Source organism: Cryptomeria japonica, chromosome 5 (genome assembly GCF_030272615.1).
Source record: "Cryptomeria japonica chromosome 5, Sugi_1.0, whole genome shotgun sequence".
Taxonomy (NCBI): domain Eukaryota; kingdom Viridiplantae; phylum Streptophyta; class Pinopsida; order Cupressales; family Cupressaceae; genus Cryptomeria; species Cryptomeria japonica.
In genome coordinates this window covers 467,878,493-467,904,478 of record NC_081409.1, presented here as the reverse complement: position 1 = coordinate 467,904,478, position 25,986 = coordinate 467,878,493, and the positions used below count along the sequence as shown (strand labels likewise).

The 25,986-nt window shown below is 37.9% G+C and overlaps 1 protein-coding gene across 6 annotated transcripts in view; it reads left to right on the top strand.

Annotated features, from left to right (window-relative positions):
• LOC131049995 (uncharacterized) overlaps positions 1-25,986 on the top strand; it is a 92,944-nt gene that overhangs the window by 38,226 nt on the left and 28,732 nt on the right. For 3 of the 6 annotated variants that reach the window (XM_057984128.2, XM_057984140.2, XM_057984133.2), the window contains exons 4-6: positions 21,944-22,051; positions 22,153-22,302; positions 22,415-22,484. In XM_057984128.2, coding sequence (XP_057840111.2) covers positions 21,944-22,051; positions 22,153-22,302; positions 22,415-22,484 — 328 coding nt within the window. Of the gene's footprint in view, positions 1-21,929; positions 22,052-22,152; positions 22,303-22,414; positions 22,509-22,873; positions 23,330-25,986 lie in introns of those variants that run through there. The other 3 variants (XM_057984148.2, XM_057984120.2, XM_057984156.2) reach the window with 3 other exon arrangements.

Sequence of the window (25,986 nt, the reverse complement as noted above, 5' to 3'; positions counted from 1 at the left end):
GCAGTGCTGGCAGCTATGGCGGATTGGCAGACCTCTGATGTCTTCCCAACTGAAATAGGGAATGTCATTCCTGTCCTGTGCTTCTCTCTCTGGATAACATCAAACTCTAGAAGCTGTCTTACCACTTCCAACAATATCATTCTGTCAGTAGGATACCTAGGAAGCCTGTAGGGTTCAGATTGAAACCCATGAATCCTGAGGTATGTGAAAGTGGGAAACTGTATATACCACGATCCATATTTCTCTATTAACTCTGTTGCCTCCTTGGACAATCTTCTGTGGATTCCGCCCTGCAGCATCCGTGTGATGTACATAGTGAATGCATCATTCACTCTTTTATAGTCTTCAATTCTGTGCATACTCAACTGGGGGTAGCATTCATAACTCTTAAACTGTCCTTGCCCATTCCCGACTTCACCTTTGCATATTAATCCTCTGTATGAAACAAACCGTGCAAGCAGGTACACCAGGTAAGAAGTCATGGCGAATGACTTGGACCTCTCTACATTCCTCAACTGAAAATCCAGATTGTCGCTTATGATCTTTAGACCAATTCACTAGTGTCCCTTTAAGACAATCCTGGATGAAGTAGAATATCCATCCATGAAATATTGCTCCCTGCGACATTCCCATCACTCTGTTGAGTAGGAATATCAAATCACTATATTCCTCCTTAAAATCTATGCACATAAGTGTCTTGGGAGCCTTGGAATGATGATTTCTAGGTTCAATCATCCATTCTTTATTAATTAAACTCTTGCATACACCCATCTTCTTCGTGTATCTGTCTGCATAATCTTCCTTGGTCACATCCTTCATGTTTGTACTGCGTGGAATTCCGACTACCTCAGCAATGGCATCCTCAGCAAGGTAGGCGATGACAACACCCTTCGGACTCTTGATCATTCTTGTGAGCGGATCATAACATCGTGCACACTCCAGGATCAACTCACTGCACTGTATGGATTGTGGAAATCCAGCGGCATGGAAAATGCCACTCTTCATAATATTCACATATGCTGGAGGAGGAACCTGATCTCTGGATCCGAACATCCGACGCTGCATCTGGTCAAAGTCCAGGAAATGCATGTTGGTATCAGTGATCTCCCTCCATCTGGATGAAATCTTGAACTCTGGATAAAATCCAATCTCCAATGTCTTCAGCAGCTCTTTCCTTTCCTTGTATCTTGACTTCGACATTGCACCTGTACGAAATTGGAAGTTAGTCCTAGGATAAAAATAAATACTTGTAATAAAATTCCTGACTTTCTAGAGATTTAGCTAGTTTAGAGCATGAAGTCAGAAAAATAATCCATACACTTGGTAAATTTTAGCAATTACGTTCAATGTGTGACAACACTAAGGCATGGAAGCCTTCCATAAAAATTCATTTATACCTCCTTACGCTTAGAAAATATGCAAGCAAAGAATGCAAAGGAGTATACCGGATTGATGGTGACTTAGGAAAGGTGTGAAAGGTTGTGTTTTCACACAATGAATGTCTGAAGACACCTTCCGCAGTCAACAATGGAGGTCAAAATTTTGAAGACAACCTGAAAATTCAGACTTTTAAAATATGTTGTAATCTTCAGAATGTGCATAAAATCAATAGAAATCAGCTTTATTGATGAAAACAATCATTTTCTGGAATGTAAGTATGGCTGGTAAAAATTAGTTTTTTGAGGACAAGTCTGAAAATCGAACACTTCAGACTTACCAGCACCTTGCAAAGTGGTTTAAATCCCTGAAAATGATGAAAAAAGGCTTAGGAAACAACCCAAAGCAAATTCGCCAAAATTGGTTAGGTGGTTGGAAATGAAATTTCTGAGGACAACCGCCTAACAATGGAGTTTCAGACCTGCAACAGCGATAAAATGGTCTAAAAAGTGCACAGAAAACTCCACAAAATGTCTCCAAATGCTAAATATTTAAGTTAGAATTGGCTGGGCAATAAAAACTTAAGTCTGAAAATTAATGGCAGCCATTAATGGAGGTCAAAATCTGAAGCAAACCTCAGATCTGAAGCGAATCAGCAGGCTGGAAATGATGATAGCCAATAAACATGCATGAAAAATCCACCAAAATGTGGCCTCCAAGCAAAATCGAAATTTTCCCAAGTCTAGCGCTAAAATGGAAATCTGAAAATTGATGCCAATGGTAGCTCGGATCTGCAATAATGGAGGATGGCAATAATCTGGAAAAATCGCCCAAGTTGGGATTGAAAACCCCAAACACAAAAATTTGCCTGCCTTAGCAAAAAAAACGAAATTTTCAAAATTCTGAAAATTGTTGTCAATGGCAACAATCTGCAGAAATGAAGGTCTGAACAACAAGCAACAATGGTGGAGGAAAAATCGCCCAAGGTCTCCAAACACAAATTTGCCAACTTTCACCAAAAATTGCTAAATTTGGAAAAAATCGCCAAACTTAGCAAAATCGAAAATCTGAAATTGGTCTTTAATGGCAGCCAAGAGGAATAAATCAGCAAGCTGGAAAAAAATGGAGGAAAATAAATCCTCAATCCCACACTTCACAAAAATGCCTTGCTAAAAAAATTCGCCCAACTTGAAAAAATCGCTCTCATGGAGACACCTGGCAGAAATAATAATAAAATAATGCTGAAGTTCCTCTCATATACTTGCTTTCAGCTCCAACTTTCACCACACAAGCAATGTGGGATAAAAAAAACACTTGTATAAATACTTGCTTGGTGAAACCCTAACTTGCTTCTAGAAGATTCAAACATTTAATAATTATTGCAAGTTATTAAATTTGCTTTTAAATTTTAAATAATCATTTAATAATTATTTAAAAGCAATCAAAATGGGGCTTTTATTTAAAATATTGCAATTTAAATCCAAAATAAAGCCTCCAGGGGAAAATCGCTATAGGTTGGGATTAAAAAATCCCTTCAAAAAACGCTTAAGTGTCAAAATTTGCCCCATAGGGGAAATTCGACCCATGCTTGGATAAAAATCCATGCTCAAAATCATCAAAATGCACATAAATCACCCTCCAGGGGAAAATCGATAGGAGTTTGGACAAAAATCCAGACAAAATTGCACTCAATTTGCAAAAATCACCCCCCAGGGGAAAATCGATGGGTGTCTGGACAAAAATCCACACTCAAAAATCACTTAACTTGAAAAAAATACCTCCCTGGTGGAAATTCGACCTCAGTCTGGACAAAAATCCGGACTCAAAAACTCTTAATAATGTTCCCAGTGGAAAATCGATCCCTGTCTGGACAAAAATCCGGACAAAAATGCTCAGGGGAAAATCGATTCCTGTCTGGATAAAAATCCAGACAAAAATCCTAACTTAGTTGTCACAAAAATCCTGGTGGAAAAACGACCCAGGCATGGAATTATCCTTGCACTCCAATCCGCACTCCCAGGGGAAATTCGATGGGTGTCTGGATAAATCCTGACACTTAGCCAAATTTTAGCATTCCCAGGGGAAAATCGCTCCAAGTGTGGATAAACAGTGGGGGAAATTAGTGGCCAGTATGGATTCCAGGGGAAACCCATGTGTAGTATGGATTTTGAGTGGGGGAATGGGTTGGGTAGTCTGGAATGTGAGGGGAAAATCACCTCTAGCATGGATTTTGACCCTTTAACCCTTGGAATATGGATTTCCCTTAGGATTTTAACATTTTAACCACTCAAAATTACTTAGCGACTTTAAATTTAATTGGACTTAGACTAATTTTCCAAAAAAATGAGCGAAACGCCAGGAAAATGTTGGAATAAAGTGCGAAACCAACTTAAATATTACTTTAGGAGCGAGAAAACAACTTCAAAAGGTTTGTGAATATCTTAGCACTTTAAAATTATTGATGCGCATGTTTAAAAACACGTTAATGTTCAAATGCTCAAACACTTAGCAAAACTTAGGATCATTAAAAAATATCATCTTTTGCAACTTGATCCTAACACTTCAAAAACCCTAGACGACACTAGGCATGATCAAAACTCTGAGACTCGGGCACGGAAAATGCAAAATTGCCCACTAAGCAACCAAAACCCTAACCTAACGACGCAGGAAGCTAGCAAAGAGGGGGTCCCCATTAGCAATGGGGCGATGTGTGAAAAGGTCACAACATCTGGCGACTCCACTGAGGAAATGTTCCAGAACATTTCAAGAACAAAGCTCAATCCGACACTTGGAATCTTCAATTAATCCTTGCATAACATAGCAAAAGGTCAGAAAACTCATTTGAAAAGATGGAATCCAAGAATTGTATCAAGTTACTTAGTCATTGATTATCTTGGTGTGTGCAATTGCGTTCATTACCTTCACGAGAATATTGTAAAGTCAAAGGATCCAGTGAGACTAGCTACGTAAGATGTCCATACTTCGCAGGCGGCCGATTATAACCTCACGAATATTGCTCCACTGCCAGCTAGGCGTCTATAGCCCCGGTGGAGTTACTCGCATATTCCCACTAGCCAATTTAGATATTTCATTTCTTTGCACTTCTTTTGCATTTCTTTCTTTTTCTTTTGATATTTCGCTTTTGCGTTCTTTCAAATTCCGTCAATTCATTTGGCTCATAAGTAATAAACTTACTTGGGTTCGAGAATTATAATGGCACTGAAGCAGGATATATAGATTTTTCACTAGTCACAGCTTCACCTGAGAATTTATAATAACTCGGATAAAATTAATATGTGAAATATAATAATCAAATGATGTCAGCGTCAAAATACAATAAAAGTTTTCCAATCCAGTCAAATACGGATTCAACCTATGATACACTATACAAAAACAATCTCTAATTCCAAGAACTTCATGGGGTATCGCTCAAGAAATGGACTAAACAAAACCAAGTGAAACGCAGAGTGTGTCTTGACAACAACTCCCATGTCACAAGCGGATATCCCTCGAACCAGCACCTAAGCAAAGCCGAACCAAAACCCTACAGCAGAACCGGAAGCAAACTCTAAACTAAGGCAAACCAAAGCAGACCTATTCTAACTATGATACGAGGGGTAGGCTTCGAAAAAAACCTAAGGTTGGAAGTAATGCTTGAGGAATTGTCCATTGACGGGCAACGGAACATCCTCACCAGTTAAGGTTCTCAGCTTGAATGCATTTTCTCCCAGTATCTCAGCAATCTGATAGGGGCCTTTCCATAGTTTGTCAAATTTGTCGTGATCTCCCCTTCTTTCATGGGCTTTATCCCAATATAGCACTAGGTCAGAAATTCTAAAGGCTTTTACCCGTGCTTGTCTGTCAAACCATCTCTTAACTATGCCCTGATGTTTGGCGAAATTCTCTAATGCTTTATCTCTTTTTTCTTCTAAATTCATCAACTGTGTCAGTCTCATTTGCACTCTGTCTTCGCCCTCCATATAATCTTGTATGAATCTCAATGTAGGAATCCTCAGTTGTACGGGGAAGACAGGCTCTTGGCCATATACCAGAAAATATAGGGATGTCCCCAATGAATTCTTAACTCTTGTTCTATCTGCCCAAAGGGCGAATCTCAATTGTGTGTGCCAATCCTTCGGATTTTTCTCTAACAATTTCCTAATCACACTCAGCAAATTCTTGTTCGTAGATTCGGCTAACCCATTACCCTGAGGATAATAATTCGATGAAAACTTAAGGGTTATACTATATTCAAAAGCCCAATTTGAAAATTTTAATGATGTAAAGGAAGAACCATTATCACAAACAATAGCATGTGGACAACCAAACCTGGTAATGATGCTCTCCTCTAAAAATTTAATCATGGCATCAGTTGTACATAACTTCAAAGCTTGAGCTTCTGACCACCGAGTACAGTAATCAGTCGCGGTTAGAATGTACCTGTGTTGCGCAGAGGAAGGTGGATTGATCATACCAATGAAGTCGATACCCCACATAGTGAAAGGTCTGGACTCGATCACGGGCTGCAACGGCATGGCTGGATTCTTCTCTCGAACGGCAGCAACCTGGCATGTGTGACATGTCTTCACATGTTCATGAGTATCTCGGAACAAGGTAGGCCAGTAATAGCCTGCTCTCAGAATTTGGTGAGCAGTAGCCAAGCTTGCACCATGACCTGTCCCAAATCTATTGTGAAATTGTTCCACAATCTGTTTAGCTTCATTCTTTCCAACACATCTCAAATATATTCCTTCATGGTTTCTTCGGTATAAAACCGAGCCTTGTAACATAAAATGCTGACACTTCAATCTTAATGCTCTCTTCTGAGCTGGGGCCATATGCGCGGGGCATCTATGGTTCAATAAATAGCAAACAATATCTTTATACCATTCATCTGGAGTGACGTCTTCAATTGCATAGACTTGTTGGACTAATCCGGGTCCATCAACTGCTAGAGTCTGCGCTAAGGCTTGACCTCGAACAAGTCTCATTGGTTGTATCTCAATGTCGTACTCCTGGATAGTGGCGATCCACTTTCCTCTTCTTTCTCCTAATTCATTCTGCATAAGGAGCGTCTTAACTGCTGCATCTGGGACAATGGCATGAACTTTTGCCCTAAAGATGTAATGTCTGAATTTCTTTATTGCTTTCACCAAAACATAAGCTTGTTTCTCTACGTTCGGATATCTCAGCTCCGCATCTTTCAACGGTGCACTCATAAATGCTATGGGATGTTCATCTTTATCTTCGTTTTTCTGTGTAAGGACTGCAGCACAAGTATGTTCTGAGGAGAATGAATACACATAAAAAGGCCTCGCATAATTAGGACTAACCAAAACAGGAGCCTCAACGATGGTGGACTTGATTTCTTCAAATGCTTTCCTTGCTTCTGTCGTCCAATCTATCTTAGCATCTTTCTTCAACATTTCATTCAGTGGTCGTATTATCTCAGCAAATCCGGAGATAAATTTCCTCACAAAATTAATCTTACCAAAGAAGGACTTCAGTTCTTTCTTACTGCTCGGGAGGTTTATCTTAGATATAGCCTCAACTCTTTCTGGATCAATGGAGATTCCTTTCTCCGAGATAATGTGTCCTAACAATTTACCTTCTGTAACCCCGAATATGCATTTCTTGGGATTAAGGGATATCCTGTATTTTCTGCATCTTTGAAATACTTTTCTCAAATCTTCAATGTGGTCTTCTCTTTTCCTTGAGAAAATTGTAATGTCATCCATGTAAATGATGCATTTTCCAATCAAATCTTGAAATGCAATGTCCATAGCTCTCTGGAATGTGGCTCCAGCATTGATTAAGCCAAATGGCATCCTTCTGTATGCAAACGTACCCCACTTTGTGGTGAAGGTTGTCTTTAATCTATCTTCATATTCTACCATCACCTGATTGTATCCTAAATATCCGTCCAAAAAGGACATCATCTGCGATCCATTCACAATCTGTAAAACCTCATCCAATGATGGAAGTGGGTAGTTATCTTTTTCTGATGCTCTATTCAAATTTCTGAAATCAACACAAAGCCTTATCTCTCCACTCTTCTTTCTAACTGGGACCAGATTGGCGACCCACGTTGAGTGTCGCACAGGAAAGATAATCCTTGCTGATAGCAATTTCTTCACTTCTTGATATATAAGAGGCTCCAGCAAAGGGTTCATTGGCCTCTGTCTCTGCCTAAATGGCTTACTAGCTGGCTTCAAGGGAATAGTATGTGTAATGATTGATGTGTCATATGTTTTCAAATCATCATATCCCCATGCAATCACATCAGGAAAATCTCTCATGTTCTTTAATATGCCTTCCCTTTCGCTAGGTGTGCATGTTTTCCCTATGAATACATTCTTAACTTTGTTGTCATTTCCCAAATTCACCGTTTCACAGGCACTTCCACTTGAGTCATGCAATCTTTCTATCTTCATTTTATCTCTATCAAACATACTTTCTAACTCTATCATTCCCGTAGGAATGAAGTTTGTCTTCAACTCTAGGATACCATCTGAATCATATTCTGCTTCTTCGGCTTCCTCTTCATCAATAACCTGACTCAGGAAAACATCTGTATTTGTCAGAAAATCCAATATATGTTTATCATCTTCAAAAACTTGGAAATTGGTGACATTATCTGGTACGGATGGAATTGATGCGAGTTCCACTGTAAACTTCTTTAATCCTTCCATGGCGATGGGTGCCAAGGAACTAGCAGCCTGTGCAAGTGCATTTGCCACTTGATTCTGTGATTTGTATATTGACTTGATATTGAAAGCATCAAAGCTCTCGATGAGATCCCATATCCTGTTGCGGTACTTTGTCAATCTTTTGTCGTGGCAGACATATTGCTTCCGCACTTGTCTTACTACAATCTCTGAATCTCCAAACACATGTAAAATCTTCACTTTCTTCTGAATGGCTAACAACAATCCATGAACTAAGGATTCATACTCAGCAACATTGTTCGTACATGGAAACTGCAATCTATGGGAGGCCAAATAAGTTTCCCCAGAGGGATTTATTAATTCAAATCCGGCTCCTGATCCTTTCTTTGACTTTGAACCATCAAATCTCAATGTCCAAACTTGATCTTCGTCATGTATTTCTTCTTTGGTTTCATTTGTAATTTCTTCATTTGGCCTAGGAGAGGCCTCTCTAATTTCTTCATGTGTCAGAATTTCAGGAATTCTCGTGTATCTGATTCAAAGCTACCTTGCACATTGCGCAAGAGAATTCAGAATGAGCAGTATCATGAATTCGGCACCAATTAGGCAACAACAAATTTTGAATGCGGGCATGGTTGCCTAACTCAACTTCCTGCTGGATATTCTTGAACACAAATCCTCTGAAACTTTCAAACATATCAATTTCCTCATCTGTATCATGATCACTTTCTATTACTACTTCTGTGGAATTCTCAATCTCATGATTTTCTTCTATCTTTTCAACTGGGTTTTGAAGCATCAAAACCTCTGCAACTTTTGGTCTGTAGTTTCCTAGGTCCGTTTCTAGGAAAAGAATTTCATTGTTTTCCCCATATTCTGTTATCATCAATCTTAATCTTGGGGTACTATCTATCTTGATCTGGTTTGGTACACCTCTCCATGGCAGCCACATGTGAGAGAAATCGGTCGAAAAATAACCATTTAGTCTTAACTCATCCAGTTTCAATTCATGCCATGCAAGGCGAAGTAAAATAGAAAATTAAAATGGGATTGGTGGTATTACCATCCTGTTGTGACGTTTTCACACATCGCCCCATTGCAAATGGGGACCCCCCTACTTTTTAGGCCCTCTCGGTCTTTTGGCTTTTGTTTGTTGGGTCTTTTCGCTGCAGTCTCGTCAGTCCTCCCAGTTTACAAGTGTTTAGGGGTCAATTTGATCAAGTCTATAGCTCATTAGAGCAAATTTGGCTAAGTTTGGACCCCGTTTTGTCCGTTTTAGGGTTTCATCCTTCAGACTTGGATTTGAGGCCTCTCCTTTAGGGTTTTGGAAAAATTGAACTTTGTACTGGAATCAAGAACCTTTGAGGAACCTACACGTGAATTCTGAGCAACTTTCTATTTTTAGAAAGTTCCTATTTTTAGGGATTTCATTGCCTCTCGGATTGGTCTAATTTTGCCAAAAATCAAACTTACTATTTTTAGTAAGTGCTTTTAGACCTGTTCTGCCCTGATCCTAACATTTTGAAACACTAACTATTTTGGGAAAGTCTATTTTTGGTAGTTTCTTCACAGGTAGACACTATAGACTAAGCATTCCTAAACATTTCTAAATCCGTAAAGTCGAAAAAGCAGGTTAATTGATTGAAATTTGGCTAAGTATGGATTCCCATTCCAAAAGTGGAAAGCACTGAAAATCTTCTAAGTTTGGCAACAAAGCACTTCAACTCCAAATGTAGCATCTTGAATCTGGAAAATGGTCGAAAATGTTAATTTTATCAGATTTGAGAATGCTAAGGGTTATTTTATTTATCAAAGTACTTCTTTTATCATATATTGATTTGATCTCTTTTGAACATAAGCAAGTAAGAAACAACAATCAGAATTTATGATTTGTATTTCAATGAATATGAATATGTAACAACAATGTTCGTTTTTATTTTGTGCAGGCCGGCTAGTTCAATATTTCCAATTTATATATTGTCCCTTAACCGCAGCTATACACCATATATACAATGGTGTGGAGGCATGCCTACGTAGAGGCATGCCTCTATGTGGAATAGCATCCATGTAGAGACATGTCTCCACGAACCCGTGAGGGTTAGACCGATAAACATTAAAGACAATACGCTAAGATGCAAGATGGTATAATTAACCAATTCAACTTTAAGTCGACTAATATTTGTCAAGCGATTAAATGTAACAAGTCGATTATATCGATCTTTGGTTTTAATAAACATATTTCATAATCAACTTTTTCTTTATTACAAAAATGTATGTATATATCATATATACATATATATCAATAATGTAAATCACAAACATTATTGTATATATAGATATATAGATACATATATACATTTGTAATATATATTAATATGAGTATTAAATCCAATCATCAATTACAAATATTTCAGTGACAATACATATAAGCTAATTTAACATAACTTGCAAGGATAAAGCAACTATCAAATGCTTAAGGCCAATTGGCCACTTAAGCATTTGATTTCGACGATCGGAATTATTTGACAGAAGCTACACAACATTAACAGAAAATTGACTAAGTATGGGCGAAGAATGAAGCACGAATCCTTGCCAAGGCGGAAGTGGGCAAGTATGATCAAGAACAAATGATAATCTTAGGCCTAGGTGATTTGGCACTCTAGAGTGAAGATGGGCGCTAAAGAGGGGTGGTGGAGGAATTTTCCTCCACCCACATTCTCCTTGACCATGCCCAAATAGCGCCCAAGAAGGATGGAGGGCACTAAAACCAGGGTGTGCACCATAAATTCATTCATGATGCCAAATCAGTGGCCAAGGAGATACTCAGGCGCCAAAATCAAGGTGCCATGGAAAACATGAAAATAAAAAAATTCCCCCTCTGCAGCAAAATGTCGCCCAAGTCGGGAGTCGGGCGCCAAACCAAGGAGGCCATGAAAAAAATGAATCGAGAGGAATTTCCTCTACATAAGCATTTTAGCGCCCAAGTCCAAGGCAAGACGCCAAATAGGGGGTGCTCTGGAAAAGTTGAAATTTGTGAAATTCCTCCATGATGAGGAATTAGTGCCCAAGTTGAGAACTGGGCGCCAAAACTAGGGTACTAATGAAAAGTTATCTAATGAAAAAATTCCTTCATCATGCTCAAATGGTGCCCAAGTCAGATTTGTAGCGCCCAAAAGGGGAAGTCAATGAAAATCAAAGAAAAAGTGAAATTTCCTTCACATGGTGAATTCCACGCTCAAAATCAATTGAAGATGAAAATTCCAAGGCAAGGAAGGAATTAAGGATGAGTAGAACAAAAATTCCATTTTCAAGCATCAAAATTCATCCAAATTTTCAAAATTCTTTCAGATTTGGAACTTAAAATTGGGAAAATCCCTAAAAATTAGATGTTGAAAATTGATGAAAAATCTCCTCTAGAACAAGGAAAATTCAAAACTTCAAGAAAATGCCTCCCGGATAAAGTTTTCTCTCTCCATGGGTTTTCTCTCTTCTAGGGTTTCTTGCCAATGTCAGCCAGGTCAGCGCATGATGAATTAATGGAGCATTTTTTTCCATGCAATCATCACATTTAAGGCATTATGGCAGATTCTTTTGCATGCAGCCGTCGCATGGGGGGACGATGGGCATTTATGGCAGCGTGAGCAGTTTTGCATGGAGGAATCTTTATTGCACAATGGGTTATCTTTTGCATGAGGGTGCATTAATTGCATAGTGGGCACTTCTGAATGTAATGGTTAATTGATGCTTTATGGGTGCCATTTTTGATAGGATTGTAATTAATTGTATACGGGCATAATGGGCATTTATTGTTGATTCCCACCTTGTTGCATCATGTGTGGGGAATCTTTAAGGGAAAACCCTAATTAGGGTTTTGCATGTAGCCAAGGCATGAAGCCTATATAAAGGGGTGACCACCCTCATTTGTAAAGAAAGGGAGATTTGAATGAAATTGTTGCGATAAGTTTTTGAGACAATAACAATGAAACATTGTTCTCTGATAGTGTCCACTTAAGTTATTTTTCAAAACTTGCATGGTTTCACCTTCCTCGCTTAGAGTAGAAGTAGTATAGTGAAATGGCCCCCTTAATTTTTTCCCAAGTTCAACACAACAATTTCGCCCATTAGTGTTAGCAAAGATGAAACATTTGAAAGCATTACATGTTGGTGGTTAGACCAGCCACTTCCACTTTTTAGTGGGGAAAATTACAAACCAAAGAAGGCTCAACCACTTATGCAGTGGGAGCAATACATTTTTAGTTGATAAATAAAGTACTGGAAAGATCAAAGAACAATACCAGGCGGTAAATACTGAAAATTAAACAACTACTTGGCGATATAACCAGCGACTTCCACTTTTCAGTGGGGAAAATTACAAACCAAAGAAGGCTCAAACACTTATGCAGTGGGAGCAATACATTTTTAGTTGATAAATAAAGTATTGGAAAGATCAAAGAACAATACCAGGCGGTAAACCAGCCTCTTCCACTTATTCAGTGGGTATTAAGGAACAATTCAGAATGAAGTTTGCTGTTAGTACTACTAATCAGCATTACAATATGATGCATGAATTGCAAATCAAGTAATATCGCTGTCCAACAGCTGCAAATGATGTGCAATGTTTTTCCCAAGTTTTAAGAGATCCACTACCAAGAAAAACAACCCCAAAACTCCAAACACTAAGTCTGATATACTTAACCAACAAACTGAAAATACAGACCAACAACATGGATACACGCTAAAATGCTCATAACTCTTCCAAAAATTGACGGATTGCCCTAAAACAAAATGCTAATGAAGCATAGAGAGGAGACGTCCAAGCCAAAACCTCTAACCAGCAGCAAATCAGACCTAACATATATTGCACGCTTCCCAATGCAGCCACAGGAATGGTAAACGGCCTTGGAGAGGGGCGATTTTTATTATAAAATTCAAATCTGCATAAAAACCTCTGAAATTTAGCAAGAAGGGACGCCTAGGCCAAAGTAAAACATAGAGAGACTACCTAGAAGCAACAAAAAATCTCTCAAAGACTTGTGATTGAATTTCACCTTCAGCTCCACAGTAAACCAGCAATCTGGAAACTCATAGACACCCCTAAACATATCAAAAAACATAAAAAAACCCCATTTCAATGAATTCCATTTGTTCTTTAGAGTAAATAACAACCTCACAATCTCAACTAGTTGCTATCTCTCAAGCAAGAAGCCAAGAACGAGCTAGGAGGTATGCATTCCTCAAAGCAATCAATCTAAATTTCGGCAATACTTTGTTGCAAAATATTCATGGATGCAAAACAAGAGCCCAACACTTTTATTTATAACCTTGGTGCTCCAAATTCAAATTCACATTCCCTCCAAATGGACGCCAAACCCAAATGCACGATCATTTTTGTATTAATTTGAAATTTGCATTTCATTTCCCCTATCTTCCCAAGTCGACCCTCACAAGGTAGCAAATATACTTTATAAAAATGTCAATAAAATATAATGGGGCGTCCAAGATGAATAAGTGAAATATATCACAAAATTAATTTATTTCTCCCTAAGGCGTCCATCATGCCTTAACTAATATTTCACTTTATAAAACATTTTTTCCAAAACAATGAATCGTCCAACATAAGCTCCGACTTGCCAAAAATAGGTTCAAGAATGTTGGAAGACCATCTGCTCAAACTGACCTGCTAGAAATAGCCATCTGAAACCTTGCTAAAAATAGTATTGCAAAAAGTAACACTTACTAAAAATAACATACTGCTAAAAATAGTAAGTGTGTCCAAATGCATTTTAACCACATATTGAGTAGCTATCACAACATGATAAAAATAGTAAGTCTAGAAAAGTCCTCCGATCCAGTTGCATGTCACATCATCGCGAAGCTCTCTAAAAACCCAAAAGGAATCCGGAATCAGAACTGCAAAACTCCAATAGACAAGCCACCAAAACTGCCAAAGCATCCTCGTTGAAAAAAAGAAACCCTAATTACTACTCCTGACTAGCCTATGGGCTTTCGGAATAGGCTGATAGCCAACTGAACTGATCACTGTTGAAAAGGGGACATTACAGTCCGCCCTTTCCAAGATTGCTTGTCCTTAAGCAATCGCAAGCTTGGATGTTGCAAAATCTCCCCATTCTCCCAAGTAGCATCCTCCATAGGCAAATTCTTCCACTTCACTAAATACTCCTTGATTGTCCTTCTCCTCAAAGAGCGTTCTCTGAAATCGATGATCTCTTATGGAATCGACACCAACTGTCCTTCCTCATCCAAAGGCGGTAGATTAGAAGAGACAACTACATTGTGTCCAAGTGCCTTCTTAAGGTGAGACATGTGGAAGACATTGTGAACTTTGCTACTCGTTGGCAACTCCAACTCATAAGCCATTGCACCAATTCTCCAAATGACTCTGAACGACCCATAGAAATGTGGCTTGAGTTTCTCCGCTCCACTCTTCTTGAGAGTGGACTGTCTGAAAGGCTGAAGCTTAAGATAGACCATGTCTCCAACCTCAAATGTGCGCTCTATACGTTGCTGGTTAGCATACAACTCCTGCTGATTCTGTGCAATCTGGAGATTATTCTTCAAAGCCTTAAAAATATCTTGACACTGCTGCACCATATCTTTGCTTGTGGGGCTTTGCTATCACCAAACATCAAATCAGAAAAGTTAGGGGCCTCGTATTTGTAGAGTGCCATGAAGAGAGACATTCTGATGGACATGTGGTAAGATGAACTGTAGCAGTACTCCCCTAAGTGTAGCCATCTCACCCAAGCTCTTTGTTGCTTCGAGACATAATTCCTTAGATAGCCCTCCCACCACTTGTTTACAATCTCCGTTTGCCCATCACTCTGTGGGTGATAACTAGTGCTCGGAGTGAGCACTGCACCACACAATCTGAAAACCTCTTGCCAAAAAGTGCTTAGGAACTTGCTTTCCCTATCACTCACAATGTTTTTTGGCAACCCATGCAGTCTAAACACCTCATGAAAGAATACATCTGCAACTTGAGCTGCTGTAAATGAGCTGGTGATTGCAAAAAATTGAGCAAACTTGGTCAATCTATCCACCACAACATAGATGCAATCCTTGCCCTGAGCTCTTGGCAATCCCATGATGAAATCCATTGATATGCTTTCCCATTTTTGATTGGGAATTGGTAGAGGCTGCAACAAATCAGCTGGATGAGTATGCTCATTTTTGCTCATTTGACAAGTGTGACACTCCTTAATGTAGCTCAAAACATCATTTTTCAACCCCTTCGAAGAGAACCTCTCGCGAATCTGCCGATATGTCTTGAAATATCCTTGATGACCAGCAAGAAGAATGTCATGGAAAGCCTGCAAAACTTTCTTCTTGAGCTTAGATTCGGGCAGCAAAAGGATCCTTCCTTTGTAGAGTATCAACCCATCAACCGCCTTGTACCTTTCATCATGAAAAGTACCCTCCAAAATGCTGGTTGCAAATGGATTTTTGGCATAATCAGCAAGTATCAAGTCCTTCCAATCAGCAGTAAGCTCACACAAAGAGTTCGAGTGAGGCCTTTTTGAAAGGGCATCTGTCACAATGTTGTTTTTGCCCTTGACATACTCAATGTCAAAATCGTAAGCTTGTACCTTACTCACCCACTTTTGCTGCCTTTCCTTCAAGTCCTTTTGGTGCATAAAGTGTTTGAGACTATTGTGATCAGTTTTGACAACAAATTTACTCCCCATCAAGTATTGTCTAAACTTGGCCAATGCATGCATGATCACAAGCATCTCCTTGTCGTAGATAGAGTAAGTCCTCTCAAGTCCTTGTAGTTTCCTTCTCTCAAACACAATCAGATGCTTCTCTTGCATCAAAACAACACCAATACCTTCCCCAGATGCATCACTATGCAGCTCAAAGGGCTTGGAAAAATCAGGTATAGCCAAAACAGGGCACAAGCTCATAATATTTTTGAACTTGTCAAAAACACCTTGTGCCTTTTTGGACCAAACAAAAGCTCCCTTTTTAGTGAGATCTGTAAGAGGAGTTGCAATCTGAGAGTAGCCCTTCACAAATCTCCTGTAGAAGCCACAAAGACCTAAGAACTCCTTTGGATGAGTCAAGTTCTCAGATGGAGGCCAATCAACAACCGCCTTGATCTTTTCAGGATCAACCTTTACCATCCGCACTGATGATGTGACCAAGGTAAAGCAGCTCCTTCATCCCAAATTCACACTTGGACTCTTTAGCAAACAACGATTCAAACTCTAGAATGCTAAGCACTTCATCCAAGTGCTTCAAATGCTCCTCCCAAGATTTGCTGAAGATGAGGATATTATCAAAAAAGATAAGCACAAACTTCCTCAATTGCTTCTGAATATCTAGTTCATACAGGATTGGAAGGTAGTAGGAGCATTAGTCAACCCTAAGGGCATGACTAGAAACTCAAAATGCCTAAAATGGCATCTGAAAGCTGTCTTCTCAATGTTTGACTCCCTCATTCTAATCTGATGGTATCTTGATCTGAGATCATTCTTAGAGGGAAAAACAACTTTATGCAACTCATTAATGAGCTCATCAATCTTGGGTATGGGGTACCGATTTTTGATTGTTTTCTGATTTAGAGTTCGGTAGTCCACGCACATGCGCATGGTCCCATCCTTCCTCTTGACTAGAACCACTGCAGAAGCAAAGGGGCTCTTATTTGGCCGGATGTATCCCATATCCAAGAGTTCTTTGATGGCTTTTTCTATTTCATCCTTCTGCTTCTTTGGATGCCGGTATGGAGTAGTGATGACCGCCTTAGCTCCTTCTTCAAGTTCAATAATGTGCTCAGTCCCTCTCTCAAGAGGTTTCCCAAGGGGTAGGCTATCAAAGATTTTACTACTCTTGGTGATCAATTCTTGAATATCAGGAGGGTAGTGCCTCTTTTCTTCTACAGGATCGGATGGCATGATCATACATTTTGCTGCCCATTCCACTTGACCATGATGGATCAACCTCTCCATCCTCTTCAATGACACAACATGAGGGCCTCCATTCTACCATGAACTTCAATTCCATAGTTTGCAGGTTAAGAGCGATCTCTCCAAGAGATCTTAGCCATTGTATGCCTAGTACTGCATCATCAGTGCCTCCAATGCTGACAACATAGAAGTCATCTTTGACTTCATAATTTCCGAACCTCAAAGACATATTGGAGACCATCCGGTTGCAAGAGAGTAGAACCATCGGCCACCATTACTCTGAATCTTTCAACTTCATCGGTTATAAGGCTTCTCTTTGCAACAATTCTTTCATCTTTGTGTCAATAAGGGCAATGACTTGGTGCTCTCCAAGCACTCCACGAACAAAAAATGATTCATTCTTATGGAGACTAGAAAGTTGGGCCACTGCATCCCCCACCTTCTTGGTTCTCTTCAACCTCTTCCGGAACCTCTTCATACTCACTTTCCCTCCTATCAGTCTGCTGTTCTGAATTTTCAGATTCTGATCCATCAGCAGAGTAAGCCTCCATGTGGTGTGCACTGCCTTTCCCATAGCACTTATGACCCGGGGCCCATGGTTCCTTGCAGGTGTAACACAAATTCTTCCTTCGGAGCTCATCATCCATCTTAGAAGGAAACTTCTTGGTCTGATTTGAGAACTTCTTCTTGTCCTTTCTATAAGGAAGATGCTTGGACTGAACTTCGACTTTGGGGCAGCCAACTCCATACTTTTGGATTTTTTGATAGCTTCAGCCAAGGTGGGCGGATCAAAGGCTTTAACCCAACCTTTCAAGGGCTCGTCAAGTCCTTCAGTAAAAATGACCACTAGATTTTTTTTAGAGATGCTGGAAACCATTACGAAGAGTCTTTGAAAATTGGCAATGTAGGCATCCAAGGCACCTTGCTGTTTGAGTTGAGCCAATTCATGAAATTTCACCTCCGGATCTTTGGTGTCAAATCTTTCATTGAGTTTATTAGTGAACTCATTGTAGGAGACAATCGAACTATGGCCAAGAGTGATCAGACCATGATACCGCCATTCATGAGCAGCCCCATCCAAATGCAAAGTGGCGAATTTAATATCATCTTCTTCAGGCATCGACCACAAGGACAAGTAGTTGTCTAACTTCTGGACCCATGATCTAGTTGAGCACTTATGATTTCTATCAAAGTGGGCTAACGTAACTTTTCCAAGGGCTTGCTGGTAATCTCTTGGAGCAAAAGTGCGATTCTCATATCTTCCACCACTTCTCTTTTTCTTTTGATTCATATATTGATCTAGGGCGAGGATATCTCGAATCTCGGTAGGGAGAGAAGCATACTCCATATAACTATTTCTCACTTCATTAGTTGTGGGTATCTCGATTTCAGCTTGTGGTGTCTCCTTGGGTAGGAAGACAGTTTGCAAAGGCCTAGAGACTGACGCTCCAGGGATTCCACCATTATGACCTCCATTGTTACTCCCATGGTTGCTTCCATTTCCTCCATGGTTTTTTCCATTTCCTCCTTGGTTATTGGAAGTGCTAGCTTCAAGTCCATTAGTGGGTTGATTAGGAGTCCACTATAATTCTGATTAAGCTTGGCCAGCAATTGGGACATCATGTCCATCATGGTGTCAAACTTTTTTTCCGCTCTTGCTTTGGGAGTCTCAATCTGTTTTGCCGTTCTTTCAGCCATAGTTTCAACTGTTGCCTCTCTGTTTCTAAGAACCTCTGAAAAAGTCTCTTCAACTAGAACGATTGGAATCTGATACTGCTGTCTCTTTTGCTCTCTGTTGTAATATTTGATTTCTCTATCACTCATGGAGAAATTCTTCAACAGAACTCACAGGCTGGTAGGAAAACCAGCTCTGATACCACCTAAATGGCACCCTTAGTTTTTTCTCAAGTTCAACACAACAATTTCACCCATTAGCGTTAGCAAAGATGAAACATTTGAAAGCATTACATGTTGGTGGTTAGACCAGCCACTTCCACTTTTTAGTGGGATAATGAAATATTGAAACTTAAACAACTACTTGCCAGTATAACCAGCCACTTCCACTTTTCAGTGGGGGAAATTACAAACCAAAGAAGGCTCAACCACTTATGTAGTGTGAGCAATACATTATTAGTTGATAAATACAGTACTGGAAAGATCAAAGAACAATACCAGGCGGTAAACCAACCACTTCCACTTATTCGATGGGTATTAAGGAACAATTCAGAATGAAGTTTGCTGTTAGTACTACTAATCAGCATTACAATATGAAGCATGAATTGCAAATGAAGTAATATCACTGTCCAACAACTGCAAATGATGTGCAATGTTTTTCCCAAGTTTTAAGAGATCCACTACCAAGAAAAACAATCCCGAAACTCCAAACACTAAGTCTGATATACTTAACCAGCAAACTGAAAATACAAACCAACAACATGGATACACGCTAAAATGCTCATAACTCCTCCAAAAATCGACGGATTGTCCTAAAACAAAATGCTAATGAAGCCTAGAGAGGAGACGTCCAAGCCAAAATCCCTAACCAGCAGCAAATCGGACCTAACATATATTGCATGCATTCCCAATGCAGCCACAGGAATGGTATACGACCTTGGAGAGGGGCGATTTTTATTATAAAATTCAAATCTGCATAAAAACCTCTGAAAAATTAGCAAGAAGGGACACCTAGGCCAAAGTAAAACATAGAGAGACTACCTAGAAGCAACAAAAAATCTCTCAAAGACTTATGATTGAATTTCACCTTCAGCTCCACAGTAAACCAACAATCTGGAAACTCACAAACACCCCTAAACATATCAGAAAACATCAAAAGACCCCATTTCAATGAATTCCATTTGTTCTTTAGAGTAAAGAACAACCTCACAATCTCAACTAGTTGCTATCTCTCAAGCAAGAAGCCAAGAATGAGCTACGAGGTATGCATTCCTTGAAGCAATCAATCTAAATTTCGGCAACACTTCGTTGCAAAATATTCATGGATGCAAAGCAAGAGCCCAACACTCTTATTTATAACCTTGGTGGCTCCAAATTCAAATTCACATTCCTTCCAAATGGATGCCAAATCCAAATGCACGATCAGTTTTGTATTAATTTGAAATTTTAATTTCATTTCCCCTTTCTTCCCAAGTCGACCCTCACAAGGTAGCAAATATACTTTATAAAAATGTCAATAAAATATAATGGGCTGTCCATGATGAATAAGTGAAATATATCTCAAAATTAATTTATTTCTCCCTAAGGCGTCCATCATGCCTTAACTAATATTTCACTTTATAAAACATTTTTCCAAAACAATGAATCACCGAACATATGCTCCAACTTGCCAAAAATAGCTCCAAGAATGCTGGAAGGCCATCTTGCTCAAATTGACCTGCCAGAAATAGCCATCTGAACTGCCCTATTGAAACCTTGCGAAAAATTGTAGTGCTAAAAATAGCATACTGCTAAAAATAGTAAGTGTCCAAATGCATTTTAACCACATATTGATTAGCCATCACAACTTACTAAAATTAGCAAGTCCGAAAAGTCCTCCGATCAAGTGGTTTGTCACATCATTGCGAAGCTCTCTGAAAACCCAGAAAGAATCTAGAATCAGAACTGCAAAACTCCAACAGACAAGCCACCAAAACCTTCAAAGCATCCTGCTAGGAAAAATGGAACCCTAATTACTGCTCCCGACTAGCCTACGGGCCTCCGTAATAGGCTATCGTCCAATTGAAGTGATCACTGCTAAGAAGGGGACATTACATACAGTGCTTTGATTTCAATGGAGAATGTAATGGTGTTTGATGAATTTCCATGGTTCATACTTTTTGCATCTTGTTGATTATAAGTTGCAGTGTAAAGTTAGCCTAAGCCACCAAATTTGTGCTAAGTTCGATTGTAAATAGTCATTTGGATTGCGCCGTGTTGTGTATTCAAATGCACTTTCTCAATGTGAAAAGCCTTCAACATCCTTAGAAGATTGCACTGGTTCTTGCGGAGTTGTAGTTAAACTTGGCGAAGTAGAGCTTGGTTTATTTGGAATTTCTCCACTAAAGCATTATCTATTGATATCAGTGTCCATAGGAGTAGATTTAGATCCTTCTAACCCTTTCCCCTTTATTTTCAGTTCATTTCAGTTTAAGCAGAAGCATCACATAATTGCGATATCCGATGATGAAGTTCCAGCCACAGCAAAGAGGTGAAAGAATGATTCGAACGTAAGTCCCCTTGGATTACCAGCATATCACATCAACCGACTGAGTCACATCCATTGCATATAGGAACCTTGGAGTCGATTATCTGAACTTACTGCAATTTTAGCATACAATCGTACTTTGATCAAGAGAGAGTGAAGTGACTGTTAGGCAACTTTATTCTGTGTTAGATGCTGTCATAAAAAATACGTCAAACACGTCCAAGGATCTATTACAAATGAAGATATTAAAAAATGAAAGAATCCAATAGTATAACTTCCGGATTATTACAATGAGGAATGCCTTTCATTTTCAATCTTATTTGAATCAATTTCAGATTTATTTCTTCATTATTCTAAAAATGAGCATTTTGTCAAACAATTGGCATGAAACTGAAAATCATAATATAATTACTTGAAAAGAATTTGGAGAGATGAACAAGTGTTGTAGCTGACTCAATCAACTGATAAGCCACTGTTATTTCCAACCCAAACTGTCGACATATTTATTTTTCCACAAGCTGTTTTTTCACAATAAAATCAAAAAATTTGTAATCGTTATCCTCTAAGACTGCTTCTAAACTACCAATGACCATATATCTGTCCAATAGACTGTACTGCTTTGTTTTTTGTTCCCCAAGTTGACGACTATATTGTTTGATTAACTTGATTTCCCATCAATGTGTTTTTTTTTGTGCATTAGTAGTAGATGTTTTCCTTTATGCATGTAAAGGTATAATTTGACTAGATGATTTACAGATTGGCTGGTTCAGGGTCTTCAACGTTCTTGTACTGCTTTACAAGTATTGCAGTCCGTGGAGCAATTCTTCCAGGCTTTTAGTGCTTCATGCAAAGTTGATTTGTCTTCATTTTCAGTAACGGTAAGCCACCCCAGTGTTCATACCATTGGATATGTTTCTGCACCTTTAAATCTCCACTATCTTTTTTTTCTTTCCAGGTATTGATTCTGTATTTTGTGCAGGTGTCATTTCCAGATGCAAACTGTAAAGAAGCTATAAATGATATTTCACTAAAATATGGTATAAAGTCAATGGATGAAATAGCACCAAAAATAATTCAAGGAAAGAACATCATAGATTCCTGGCCACAAGGATTAACATTTCGAGTTTCTGTAAGTTGGATTATAGTATCTACATTATCAAAGAGCAACAATGACAATTTAATACTGCTACTGTCACATTTTATTGACAACCCTTGTTCCCATTTGCTTATTTTGCTTGCAGGTATTTGAGCAATCTCCAGGTACACTGCTGGTGAAGGGATTATTAATGAAAAAAGAGATTTCATCTTCAGGTAAGCCTCTTCGGATAGGTTGTGGTGAGTATTGTTTTCTTGTGGTAATGTTTTACTATTAACATTTGGAAAAGAGCATTATCCTTTTATAATTCATTCATGCTTTAAAATTCTATCCCATGTTTTGTGTATGCATTTACTCTAATACCATTTTTTAGTTTATTAGGATAATAATATTGAAGTTTTATTCCTTTTACTTTATGATAATGCATTTTTTAGTTGAATTTGGAATTTCATAAAGAATCACCATGTGATAAACAAAATGACTAGAGATCCTTCTTTAAATAGTTGACCTAACCATCCCATATGATAACCATGATTTTAAAGAGCAAATGGAACTTCCTTCTTTAATAGGCACCTTTCTTCTTGGTAATGAATTTTCTGTGCAGCAATAAAGTGAACTCGCAAACAACTACAATTCTAATGGGAGGAAGCAACAGAATTTGACAATTCAGTGGCAAGAATGAAATGCGAGGAGGGCACACAGATGATGAATGTTTTCTATACACGAGAAACTAATTAACAAGAATGAAATGTGAGGAGGGCACACAGGGCAATCAAACTGCAAAAACGGTTTCAAGCGGCAAAAATGTGAAATTTATAGAGGTCAAATAGCAAGAAGGAAATGCGCTAGCTTTTTCTTTTAATTTCTTAGGCACTATCAAGAGCAAGACTTCTTTTCCAATATACAAGGCAACCAGTGCTATAGAAAAGGCATTTTTATAAATTTATTTAAATTCCAGGAGGCACAATGATATGTTGAGGTAGAGACTTAAGAGTCAATATTAACATTGCATTCCTCAACTTCTGTCGTAGTGAGATCATGACTGGCTAAAGGTGTTACAAGCAAAAGATGTTGATAGGTCGTCCTCAACAATTAATCAGAAATCTAAAGGAATGTTTTTTGGTTTCGACGTACATGTTAAAGAAATTATGAACTACATTAAAATACGATCTTGACAAGGTTTATTTTGAAACTGAAATTCAGTTTCCTTGGGTGAAATTATTGATGAGGAATTAAATAAATTTTGAGGTGTAAGGAGGACTACACCGTTACTTGGAGACTTATAACTGTTTTGAATGTCTCCCTATGTTTCGAGTGTGAGACAGGATGGAAAGAAAGGAAGTGGCTGATAGGCATTTTGAAGGGAAAATATATATTGAACCATTATGTCTTTGACATACAGTTTTGTCTGCTCTTAGTTCGCTGCCATTATTTGTGAACCCGAGGCTTTGCCTACCAAACGCTGCAAGTTTTGTCTTTCTAAGATTTTTTTAATTAAAACTCAGAAATTAAAAATTAAATATTTAAAATCAAAATAAGCTATCGTTGCATTTGGATCAAGAACCAATTTAAGTAATATCAAAGAATTGACTTAGAATTACCTCATAACCTTTACAGAGTAGATTTATTGAGTTAAAATAAGCTATTATGAAAAGAATAAATTCCTTAAATATGCAAATGCAAATTAACAATGTCTCTGAGACTATGTTAACAAAATTCTTAATTGCAGTTTGAAACAAGATTGATTTATACTAACTAGTTCAACTAATTTTGGATAATATTATTTATCCTATTGTTGGAGACACAACTAAACAAACAATAATTGGCTCCTAATGTAATATCAAAATAAGCAAAATTTGCAAATGTTTTCTTAACATCATATAGAGTTTTTGTAGTCACTGTGGTTCGATAGCTATATAAACATTAGGAAAAGAATTTATGAAAATAAAAGTTGATAATTTTGATAGCTCTACTATGAACTATTCATCTATCAAACACATATGAGAGATAAGATGGTCTAATTTCCCATTGTGTTAAGAGTATAAAGGGAGATTTATATTCATCATGATTTGATATTTATTTATCTATCGCTAACTATTGTTAATATCTCGTTTCCATATGGTTATGTGTGAGGGAGAGTGAGTAATTAAATGATTCTTATATAAGTTATTAACTTATTCTATAGATAATATTAACATTAACTTAGAGCTATAATTTCTTTAAGCATCAGGGTTAGTATATAATATCCCAAGCTCATGACTAAAGTTGAAGTGCAATCTATTTGCACAATTTATGATTCCAAACACTTTAATGAAAAGGTTGATCTAAGCAATGAATAAGCATCTTATCTAGTGTAATATAGGTTTTATTAATCCCAACCTTATTCATAATTTATTATGCCTAGAACCCATAGAGGCCATGACTTCCATAAACGATAGATAGTAATATAACTAAATATTCATCATCATTTTTTTTCCTCACAACCAAATAATTCACTTTATAAGTCTAAAATAAGTTACAAGAAGGTCAAATGTTAATGTCATAATAACTTTTGATCCACCCTTCTAACCACTTAGTGAAAGTGATAAATTGGTTTTCAACAAATCTCACAAGTTCACCTATCTATGGTTAATCTATGAATGAAAGTATTTATTCTAAATTCCTAATACACTTCAATAATATTAGTAATGACATTTGAAATAATATTAACCAGTGCTATTTGTTGTAGCATTTCCCGCAACATTGGTAATAATAGTTTTCTCTTTCTATATTTATTCTAAATTATAATTTCTGATACATGTTTACTATTGAAATCTAACCATTCATAATCTAGCGAAAATCATTTTTAAGTTTTCTCAATTTGACACAATCCTGTCTATATATGTTACAACCAATTCACCATTTTATTTCATTCTAAGTATGTTTGACCCTGGTATTTGTTAGCCACAATTTGTGCTACTTATTTATGTATATATATACCAAATACAATACATTCCATAGTTTGCCAAGCTTCTCCTTGGAACATGGTATGCTTGCAAAATCTCTTTCATCCATCTTGAGTTGTAACATCATTCAAATGAGACATACTTCTATCTCTTTTTGAAATCTATATTTAATCTTTAAGTACAAAGGTATCGTTTCTACTTTTCCATCTGTACCAACTATTCTAGAAATGGGCATCAATCATCAAAATCGATCACACAACAAACCAACCACAAAATCCAAGAAGTAACTCTTCTGATCTGTAACCAGTAGATTGAATCAAAATTAATCCCTAAATGAATTGGGAACTTGCTAATGTGGAACTGCTTGTTGCTTTTGTCCCAAAAATACTTGAAGAATATTGTGTTTATGTGTCTCGAATTGTAATGTTTCAAGTGTTGAATTGTAAAGTTAAATCACAAGACCAAACAAGAATCCGAATACATCAAAATAAAGTATACATAGAATTTGGTGTAGAGAAATCAGATATGATAAAGAAAAGACTCCAGAAAGAGAGCTGTAAACCTATTCAAGCCACAAGCTTCTCTTAGAAGTTCAAAAGTAAACTAGCCCAGGGCTGTAGGGACAGTCTACAAGCAATTCTCTCACTGGCTTAACAAAGAAATGCTATTGCTGTTGCTGAAGCAGTCATTGGATTTGCCATTGTTCTGGCAATTTAGGATGATAAAAAAATTAACTTATGCCCAATTAATTTATTGTCACAATGTAATAGAG